The 11,585-nt window shown below is 40.8% G+C and overlaps 1 protein-coding gene across 1 annotated transcript; it reads left to right on the top strand.

Annotated features, from left to right (window-relative positions):
• Positions 1 to 1,053: 1,053 nt before the first annotated feature.
• LOC119741792 lies at positions 1,054 to 11,084 on the top strand. The gene is made up of 10 exons (XM_038217688.1): positions 1,054 to 1,183; positions 1,823 to 3,580; positions 4,331 to 4,437; positions 4,947 to 5,110; positions 5,732 to 5,918; positions 7,215 to 7,287; positions 8,239 to 8,296; positions 8,711 to 8,790; positions 9,172 to 9,247; positions 10,247 to 11,084. Exons 1-10 carry the CDS (start codon positions 1,179 to 1,181, stop codon positions 10,409 to 10,411), a joined length of 2,673 nt encoding a protein of 890 aa, XP_038073616.1. The 5' UTR covers positions 1,054 to 1,178; the 3' UTR covers positions 10,412 to 11,084.
• The last annotated feature ends 501 nt before the right edge of the window (positions 11,085 to 11,585 follow it).

The following is an 11,585-nucleotide window of genomic DNA, read 5'->3' as shown; positions in this document are numbered from 1 at the left end:
TTAGATCACATCTACTCAATTCTTATTCGAACAACAAGTTAAAATTTATGAATCTAGATGTATGCTCTCGTCTCATACCAGTTTGTGTTTTTTCTACGTTTATTCGAATAACTAGTTAGAATTTATGAATCTAGATGTATGCCCTCGTTTCATACCAGTTTGTGTTTTTCTAGGTTGTGTCTTTGTGTGTCTCACTGTTGTCCATTTTGTTCTTTGTCACTGTCTCTGTTTTTCTCGGTCATGTCCACTTGTCTGTCGATAGGTAAGGGTACAAATGCGTGAGGCTTCACCTTATACCTAAATGTTGTCGTAAAATTGTTCTAGTATTGATCCATGTACAATATTATACACAATTACATAATTCATTGGATTTTGCTCTGTGTATAATATGTTTACACGGCATTGTAACATTTTATAGTGTGGAAATGGCAACATTGAAATAAATGTTTCTACTAATAATACTAATGTTCAAATGGAATTCACACAATGGATGGTGCATCTTGCTTCACCATTAATCAGTATGCACTGTAGGCTTACGGGTTTATTAAAACGTATCCGTTTCGGTTCCCTTTGTCGTTCGGATCATATTGTTTGAAATCCATTAAGAACTGACCTTTTAAGGAGGGGAACTGTTATCTAATCTCTAACTTCATTAATATCAAGGTAAGTCAATCAATTTTGTAGACACTCGTCTGTGTTCCTCGATGGGTTCTAAAACCTGTCATTTGCACCATCATCATCTCTGAGGTCACCACCAAGTAATGATTGCGGTTAAAGAAAATAATTGATTGTATATAATCCTACGGCCTCTCACTGGTGAGTAAATGCATTTCCTTGTCTCGTTTTTATTCATTAGAGGTCAAAATCATCGATGGCCTTATGCAAATTGACACATCCATTAATTTTTGTTTGTTGCCCCGTTGGCATGGTGATAAATAGTTCGTTCACTTCGCCAGGCGTTGACGGCACGCGAGTTTCCTGTGACGTAGCCCAGCGGATAGATATCAGGTGGTATACAATTGTTAGTTTTTCTCTGCGTGCAGTTTCTAAAAACATAGTGCGCGCGACGGCCGAACGAAACTCTTAAACCACCGGGAAAGGGCATCATATCCTACGGACGTTTGGACAACCACCAATAGCTTACGTTTTAACCAAATGATTTTGGTGGAGTACTTGAAATGAGGTAAGATTTATTTTTGTAAAGCCAACAAAAAAGAGCGAACAGAAAATTTCCAAACCCATACATTTTGAAAGAAATAATGACATACTTGCTAGTCACTGATAAATTTGATCTGCACCGAATGGTAATAATCATCTGAACTTTCAAAATGTTGATTTTCAAACCCCTTTTTGAGTTATGAGGTTATTTAAAATTATGATATGGTCTCTTTGCAAGTTGAGATTATCGTCGTCACAGTTCACGCAATTAGCTTTCACTTTGTTTTTTGTTGTTGATGTTACGATATGTTAGTATTTAAGCATTCTCTTATTCGACGACTAAACACCTTTGAGAAATGGAATTTAAGATATTCTCAAAATGGTTTAGAAATATGTTAATTTTGTCGAACTGAATTTATTGAAGTTAAATGTGTCGCTTTCTTTGTGTAACCCAAAGATATAGGAACTTTAACAAATAACCTCTGGGTTTCACCGATTGTTGTGGATAGGGTGTAACATGCTTTATAGCTTTCTAAGTTATAGACGTAAGCTAATCCGTCAAAATAACGGTGTGGGATTTCTTTGCATCATGAGGCCCGGGGTCCAAAATTTGTCCTGGGAAATCAATTTTCGAATTAATTTGGGTTGTTTCATTATTTTGTAGAAATAACAGCGAGGTTACATATCACGGGGCATGGGGTGCCCCTCCCATCCCCAAGAAGCCCCCACCATGGGAAGAGGCCAGCAAAACCCCGGTCAAACCACAACGCAATCTTGGCGAGATCCTGCGAGAGTTCGGCGAGAACACCACGGCGCACGGCGTGCCCATGATCGCCCGCTCCAAACGCGCTGTGACCAAGATCTTCTGGCTGGCCGTGTTCCTGACCATGTTAGTCATCTTCTGCTGGCAGGGCACTTCGGTGCTGGTCGAGTACTTGGGCTTTCCCTCCACCACCAAGGTCAAATTGGTCACCAACCCGGAGCTGACCTTCCCCTCGGTGACCATCTGCAACATGAACCGCTTCCGGAGGTCCAAGATCGCAGGCACGCGCTTCGACGGGTTGATTCGCCTGGACGGCGGGTTGACCGATGACGGGGGCAACAACGACTACTCCTGGTGGTTCGACTGGGACTCCGTGTGGTACAACGAGTACATGGGTGCCTATATGGGAACCAGTAACACCGCACAAACATCGAGCGTTGGTACAAACGGAGTTTCGGTGCCAACTGAGGGCAGCGGTCTATCTGGCGATGAGACGTCTGACCAGCTTGGGGTGGGCACATTAACCATGCCAGACACCGAGACAGAGGCTGAGTCATCGGTGGTCGCAATCACGGATCTCCCTGCCTCGTCACCTACTGGACGGACAACCATATCTGCTTCAAACGGGATCACCAATGTCTCGACATCAACACAGTCTGGGTCCTCTGAACAGGTTATCCTGACTAACGACAATGGAAGCGAAGGTGAAGATATCACAGAGGCAGGGACAGGTGCTGGTTTTGATGGATCAGCATCAGACACAAGCCTTGATTATTCTCCAACCCTCGACTTCAACCAACCGAGCGTTGGAGAAGGTATCACTGTCACAACCGTTTCTTCAGCACCTACAGCTACTTTCGCAGTAAATGACGTCACTACAATGCCTGTAATGACATCTGATTTACGCGATGAAACTACAACAGATGAAACAATTGCCTTTGAAACAACACCAGCAAAAGCCACTCAGTCTACAGCTTCTACAGATGGAGCCAATGTCAACAGCCCTATAATCCTAACCCCAGTTACATCTACTACGTCTAATTCTGGCACAACGCAAACGCCTACCATGGCGTCTTCAGGCGTTGAGAATGGAATCACTGCTGTAGGCCTATCTACCAATCCCAGCCCAAGTTCTGACGCACCGTTCGGCACTTCGACATCCAGCCAGGCCATCAACAGCGAGTCGCCACCAGCAACAACGACAACAATCGATACAGGTACAGAATCCGGTACCCCACAACAGCTGCCTGGCAACACCGCCCCTACAAGTCATCAACCGCCAGAAACAACAGGGTTCTCGGGGCGTAAGAAACGCTCGCTTCGGCAAATCCGCGACGCCGGCATCGAGACCACCAGCGCATCCGCGGGGAACAACATCATGGAGGTCATCGGAGAGTTCGGCTCCTGGGTTAATCAGGAGTGGAACGACGGCGGCAGTAACAGCGCCGACTTCGACTTCCAGTACGAACAATACTTCGACTGGGGCGACTTGGAGGACGAGAACGACTGGGCATCGTTCTATGAGCGCTCCACGTCTCCCGATTACAGTGATTTCATCGACATCGTCAACCCCACGCGGGAAGAGCTCAAGACGCTTGGCCATCAGGCTAAGGATATGATCCTCCAGTGTACCTTCGACAAGAAGCTCTGCAGCTACAGGTAGGTGTTCAGTTTGGTCCCGGTTACCGTTTTCTTGTTTACATTGAGTATCCCAGTCTGCATCGTTTGTTGAAAACACATGTATCACATTATTTACAAATTTACGATGATTTTGATCGCCATATATTTCACAAAAGAATATTGTCTTTAATTACTTTGGTCTGTCCGTTTAAATGCCAGCGCTCATCAACTTCGGAAACCGAGAAGGCTTGTTTTGATAAAAAAAAAAGTTACAGGCTATTCCTTCCCGAAATCCATTGTAAGAAACCAGATTGAAACCACACAAAACGGTAGCAGAAATGGCACACGCATGACTCTGGGCATTATGCACAAGTTGGGCATTTTTGTCGTGTTTAATACATGAATGTATTCTATAAATTGTGAACTGTTGAATGCCAGACTATTTATTCACTCTAGCCTCACTTTCGTTTTTTTAAATGTAGCTTAAACATTAGAGTATGTTTAATCACAACTTTTAAATTATTCATCAGAGCAGACTGGTATTAATATGTGACGTCATTGCTTTCATTTCTCTACACATGTTCCAAAAATGAAGATTGTACCTCACTCTCAATCAAATATGGCCGACTCCAACAGAAAGGCAGTTTCTTTAAAACTTGCGAGTCCAAGAAAGAAATTGAATTCACAAATAATTAATTTTAGAATTGTTTTAAATCATAATCTGAATGATGAAAACAAAAATCAATTGAAAAAATGATAACAATATTTGCCCATTTCACTCTTCACCAGAGATTTCTACCAGTTTCAGAACAAAGAGTACGGCAACTGTTTCACCTTCAACCACGGGCAAAACCTGACGGCGGTAGATGTCACCAAGAATGCCGGAGCACAATACGGTCAGTTAAACAAACATTTGTTCCTATTTAGGGATGGAAATCAAACAAAGTTAAAGGTCCGACGCTTCCATCCAAGGATCTTTGTCAAAAGCGAAACGACGGGGATGTAAAAGGAAGTAAAGATGAAACCCGGAATAACACGTAGCCCAGAGAATGTAACCTATGCCTATACACTGTCTATTCTTGTTCCACTTGCTTCTATACTACTCTTTGTAAGACCTCCATCTCAATTTTTGAAGTAGAACAATCTACAGATTCTCTCTAATCACGGGTCACCACTTAGAACGTATAAACAGAATAGCAAACAATGGGTAAACTGAAATTTCAAAATCCATCGGCTATCGAACAAATATATTTTGCCCTGTAGTTGCCCAATGCATAGTTTTGATTATTCATATTAAACGTTTTGAGAATCCTGCCTTCCTTAGCCTGTAACCTTTAGGACGCGGCTACCGTGAATTTTCCTGTCTCTCATATATGATACTTTCTTGTGGTTTGTTCTTCTCCAGGGCTTCATCTGACGCTGTTCCTTGAGATGCCGGAGTACGTTGGCATCCTGTCGCCCGAGGCGGGAGTCAGGGTGGCCATCCACTCCCACACTACCCCGCCATTCCCTGAAGATGACGGTATAACCGCCTCGCCCGGCATGGCCACCAATATCGGCCTCCGACAGGTACAATCCCTGTCCAACTTCCGTGACAAACAAATTGTTTTTTTTATCGGCATGGAATCTTCACTTTAAATTAACGGAATGACAATGGAGTCAAGTGACAAGTTACGGAGTTTATCTATCAGTCATGTAGTCGAGTCCAAGACAAGCCTATCACAAGTCCGATCATAAGTCACAAGTCTATTCACAATTCAAGTCACATGCACACTCTCAAAAAAACCCTTGTCAAATTGACCAGGGATTCGAATTCTAATTGGCCTAAACATTTTCCGGGTCAACAATGACACTTTTTCGGACCAAAATTACATTTTTTCCCCCAAGATTTCCGTTTAAATATTGTGCGAAAAAATGTCAGTTTTGACACGGAAAAGTGATATTTTTGATACGCAAAAGTGTGTTTTTTTTTTTTGACAAGGAAAAGGTTATTTTTTTTACACGAAAAAGGATCATTATTTGACCGGGAAAAGGGTCATTATTTGACCGGGAAAAGGGTCATTGTTTGACCCGGAAAAGTGTCCTTTTTGACTCGGAATAGGGTAAGGCGATACAGAACCTGGATTCCTGGTCCTTCCGACCAGTGTGATTAGAAAGGATAAAGATGTCCCTTAAAAACTCCATCTGCAGGTGTATGTTGAGCGGCTGGGCCGACCCCACAATACTGAAGACTGCCGGCCATTTACATCCAACACCTACTCACGGAAGGCTTGCTATAAAGAGTGCGTGCAGGAAGAGATGTACAAACGATGCCACTGCGTGTCTGACATCCTGCTGGAGAACAAGACTAAGTGTAGCTACATCAAAGCCACTCAACGTGAGTTTTTAAATGTCTCAATACTATGTGCATGGTACTCGTACCCTCTTTCTTTTGGTATACAGATGGCGCGAGTGACCTCAAAAGTCGGTGAGATTTTGCGAGAATGCAGCCACATTCGGGCACCATGTACATGTATAATGATTAAACGTGTGTAACGTCGTATTCAATCAAGGGTAATTATTGCTTCAGTTGGCTTGATTGACAAGAATAATTCTGTCAGCTTGTCGAATCGTGGCTCTGAAAACAGAAAACAGAATCCTATTAATCATTTGCGGATACCCCACGGGATTTTGCAATCTAAAAAATATCTATATACAGTGTGTATCAAAACAAAAATGCAAACAAAATATAACGGAATGCCAGACGTAGAATGTTGAACCAACATCGCATAATATAGGTATGGTTTGAAAGATACGATTTCCACTTTTATAATGAGACATCAAACGTCCGAATCTGATAATTTTGGACAGAATAATGAGTGATTTTCCAAGAGAGGTCAAATGACCATGTGGATTTTGCTTTACCAATACAGCAAAATGTGTTTAGAGAGTAAACACAATTCTAAACACTTTCTTGCTATCACTTCATGCTAAAAATGTTTAGCATGTAAACATGATTACAAACTGATAGCAAGAAAGTGTTTAGAATTGTGTTTACTTGCTAAAGACATTTTTTTTGTAGGCCAGGCAATTATCCACAAAGAGCCTCTTTGGCTACCTTTGTCACAATGCCTAAAATTGAAAACATGGTCCCATGGTCAATTTGACCTCTCTTTGGAAAGTACTCATTTCCTTGTCAAAAATTGTCATATTCGGACGTTTTATGTCTCATTTTAAAGTGGGAAGGCGTATCTTTCAAACCACACCAAAATTATCTACGTTGGATACACATTCTACGTCTGGCATTTCGTTATATTTTGTTTGCATTTTTTTTTTAAATACGCACTGATAACATAATAACCCCCCAAAATTTCTTGTGAGAAGTAAACAGTATTTTAATTAATCTTGTGAAATTATTAAGGCTAACATGGTTTCATTCTGCATAATATTTTAAGCATCGTTCACTGGGAGAAATACACGAAATAAAAATGGGTCTCGTGGGTTTGAAATCAATTTTTTCCTTCAATTAATTTAAAGCTGACCTTTTCAAGTAAAGCATATAACTCAGCTCCGATCCTTGTGTGGTCACTGTGTTTATTAAACCCGTTTTCTTTCATTGATTAATTTTAACTCGATAGCTTGCTTTTATCAACCTGGTTTAGCGGATAGGGTTTCTGTTTGTATTTGCCCACAGAAAAATGCCAGCAGTTGGTCAAGTACCTAGGCGAGCAGAAGAAACTCAACTGCGAGTGTCCCATCGCTTGCAAGTAAGGCCGAATTTGCCAAAGGTCGAACTAATTAATGAAATAAGTCCAAACAAATTAATGAAACTGTAACCTTCAAATCCTCAAGTGACCGTATATGAACTATAAAGTTTTATAAGATATTTGGTTTTGCATGGTAGAGTATCGGTATCGTGTCGGTTTGCGGTAACACCATGTGGAAATAACTACCGGTACTGCTTGGAAGATATTTAGTTTTGAAAAGAACTTGTCCTGCTTAGTATCAGTCTCCTGACGATGACTAGAGCAGGCTTGTCGAAACGTTGAGACCAAAGACAAGTTCTTTTAGACTAAAACTACTTAGTGAAAGTTGATAATAAGCAGGACAAGTTCTTTTAAGAACTAAATATCTTCTAAGTAGTAGTTATTACCACATGGTGTTACCACAAACCGCAACGATATAAAGTTTTATTTGCCAATATCTTGGTTTAAAAGTGCTTGGCCCCTGAGGACATGGAACTGCATACGGTTATAATTTTATTGATTTAAAAGAAAGATTATTCAGTGTACTCCTCAAGGCTCTTGAAATCAATGAAGGCATTGTTTCAGTAAAATACAATATCGCTATTCCATGAAAAAAACACACGTTAAAGCAGGTTTCGGGAAAAGAAATGATGCCTAATCGTTGTTTGAAATACAAGTAATGAGACCAAATCGTTGTTTGAAATACAATAATGAGGCCAAATCGTTGTTTGAAATACAAGTAATGAGGCCTAATCGTTGTTTGAAATACAAATAATGAGGCCAAATCGTTGTTTGAAATACAAGTAATGAGACCAAATCGTTGTTTGAAATACAAGTAATGAGACCAAATCGTTGTTTGAAATACAAGTAATGAGGCCTAATCGTTGTTTGAAATACAAGTAATGAGACCAAATCGTTGTTTGAAATACATTTAATATCCACTTTTTTATTGTGTGCTTCTAATTGACATAGTGAGACAACCTACACCAAAGCAGTGTCATCGACACACTGGCCCTCCGAACGCTACGAGGTAAGTATATGAATAGGTAGACAACTATTTTCGCGGTTTCAATATTTAAGGAGGAAGCATGGTGGGAGGACCTTTAATTTTGGAGGGTTTCCATTGAACAAAAAAAGAATAAGCTTTTACGGGCCATATAGCGTCAGAAAACGTACCTGAAAGCTATGAATAAACCGTTGAAGATGCATTTTCCAAGTTAAGCTTCATATTATACATTAGTATCCGAAGATGAAAGCTGCATTTATGGAATTCTGTATTCCGAGTATTTATTTTGAAATGTTCTTGTGTTGAAGCTTGAGTCCGCCAGCCACTGTCACCCAAAAGCGAAGGCTGATTGACTTTATGTTTTGTTCAATCAGGTAACAAATCAAATACACGTTATTTTATATTGAAATGAGAGATTTTTGTTGTCTTCTTGCGCAGGAGCATCTCCAGAGACGCTTACAAGAAGACCCGGACAGTGCCTTTGCCGCACGAATGGCGTCTAGCGAGGAGAGCACGAAGTGAGTAAGAATCAAACTAATAGGCCCTACAGTGATCATTAGAACTAGAACATGTGGCGCTGAAATAAGTATATGAAATGAAAAACGTATACATATTAAAAACCTTTTATTGAAATTATCAAAGTATCTTAATAAGCCATCTGCGAATAACCTATACCATTATCAAAGTATCTTAATTAATAAGCCATCTGCGAATAACCTATACCATTTGCGAGTTAAATTTGAATAACATCTGTTACATTGCTCAAAATGCTTGGCACGTTTTAACTTTGAATTCTCCAGACCAAAGACACTGTTGCTATATCACGTGATTCGTTGTAATTACCCCCTCTAATTATGATATTCCATTATGTGAGTTTTACCGTTGACTTTTTTTCGCAGCAAAAACCTTGTTCGAGTCCGTGTGTACTTCGAAGAACTAAACTACCAGTCTATATTGGAAAGGCCTCTGTATACAGTAAGTACGAATACAACCTATCATATATATGCACTTGCCATCGGTGTCCATATTTTTCTCAAATCATGTCATAAGGCTACGCATTCTCGTATATCAGGTGCTAAGAACTCCAAACTGTGAGACTGTTTTGAGCAATTTCCTAAAATGTTCATTCACTTCTGAAAATCGGTCATTCCTTTTCGTCTGAATTTGAATGCACGTCTTTAATCCCATTTCAATTCAACGAAAGTTCAATCGTTTTCATTGTCGGTGCAATCGGTTTTGAGAAACAGACGGCCAATTACGTTACCTGTGCATTCATTTACGCAAGCATACATTTTCGCGCAGAGTTCTGGCATACAATTTCGTGAATGTGCAATCAAAAGTACGTTTTTCTCATTCAAAATAGCAGATTGCATCACATACATTAAACTAAAAGTGAAATAGAATGACCAATGCTATGTTTGAAATCGCCCTCTAAAAGCGAAAAGGAAATCTTGTAAACGAATCTGAATGAGCATAAACGAAATGTGCTGCTCAATCACTTTATAATTGATTGAACTGAAATGGAATCGAATAGAGAAAATGAAACGCGTGTTCAGAGCGATTCTCAAGATCAGACAAAAATGAATGACCGATTTTCAGAAGTGAATGAACAGTTTAGGAAATTGGCTGGGAAAACCTATAGTTACCAAGTCTTTGCACAAACGAGTTAATCCTCCGACGTCCGCGAGAAATTCCGAGAATTATTTTCTCCGTTTTTTTTTGCCACAGACATTATTTCTTTTTAGAAAGGAAGCAAAGTATTTAATGTTAATATTCGATTTGAAGGACATGGACTGGAACTCAATGGCATACCTTCTGTTTCTTTCTCAAATTGCCCATAAACATTAAGTTTATAATGAGCCCCATAACTATATCGTGAACGTTGACCTAATCCCATTCCCTCCCCCCTAAATAAAAGTAATTAAATTTATCAACAGAGAAAATAACACCTTTGGTCCGCCATTTCATTCACAGTTCCCCAACCTCCTGGGCAATGTGGGCGGGCTGCTAGGCCTGTACATCGGCGTGTCCTTCCTGACGCTTGCTGAAGTCGTTGCCTTGATCTTTCACATCTTCAAATATCTCGGCCGGAAACTTTTCGTCAAAGAGAAGGTGTCGCCAACGCCTGCAGTAGCGTGACGGAACCCACAGATTAATTAGAACAACAACTGAATGGACCATTTTACTCTTGTAACTTACAACCAGTACCTCATGGCTTAACCTTACCAGATATACCAGATCGATCATTGTTAAAATGTACCTTTTATATTCGGTCATAGCGCCCTCCCGAGTCTTCTTACGTGTATATAAGCCAAATCAGTATTCCAACTGCGCAGGTGCGTACAAGATTCAACGGCAGAAAATGCACGCAAGTCATTGGGGACCGAATCTGCATTCTGCAATTTTTCAGACAAAAAAGACACTGGATATATGGAAACTTTCGTTTGAACAAAAGTTGGGGCATACAGACATACACTTCCCTGTCACTTTCTATTTTAAATGTTGTGCTTTCCTCAGAACTAGACAATTTCTTTGATGTTGCTGGTGTACATGTATGATTTTGCACGCATACGGCAAGTTGTTTACTACGAAAGGAAAATTGCCAAATCTTGATATGCACATGCGCAGTTTGGAATACCGAAAGAGCTTATTGGGAGACATCGAAATTACAACACTACATCAGCGGCGTAGCTACGAGGGGGCCCTAACAAAATTACCCCCCCCCCCTCCCGCCATCCCCCGGCCCCCTACGGAAATTTGGCAATCGGAGAAAAGCACAGTATGTCTTGCCATGATTAGCGGGTTTAACGTAAAGTGCCTATTTTGTTTACGTTTTCTATAATTCTTTTTCACGAAAATTCGCGATTGGCTGTTTATTTTAACGTCTGTGGAAAGCGAATAGCGCCACCTATTGTCTGGCATTGACCATGATGTCGGCTTTGAACAGTGCCCCCATGGAAAGATCCCCACCCACCACTTTTTATTTTACGGAGGCCGGGTGTCCGGAGAAAAAAAAACCCTGCCTAACTTTCAGCACGGATAAAATTCGACGCCCCTTCCCCCCACTGTAACATCCATGCACCCCCCCCCCCCCCCCCCCCCCCCCAGGATATGAACCCTGGCTACGCTGCTGCACCACATACAGATGTGTAGTGTATTTATTCAGATGTGAAACAAATTAAAATTTTACCGTAGTTCCGATTAGCAATTCGGTACTAATTCCACATCGGACGCAATGTGGCGCTGGATCTATGATGGGTTATCCATGTAACTAATCAATTACATGTACATGTTATCTGCCTGAACTGGTCAG

The sequence above is a fragment of the Patiria miniata genome, unplaced genomic scaffold (genome assembly GCF_015706575.1).
Source record: "Patiria miniata isolate m_02_andy unplaced genomic scaffold, ASM1570657v1 HiC_scaffold_5, whole genome shotgun sequence".
Taxonomy (NCBI): Eukaryota; Metazoa; Echinodermata; class Asteroidea; order Valvatida; family Asterinidae; genus Patiria; species Patiria miniata.
The sequence above is the reverse complement of the archived record's forward strand: the minus strand, read 5'-3'. Positions and strand labels throughout refer to the sequence as shown.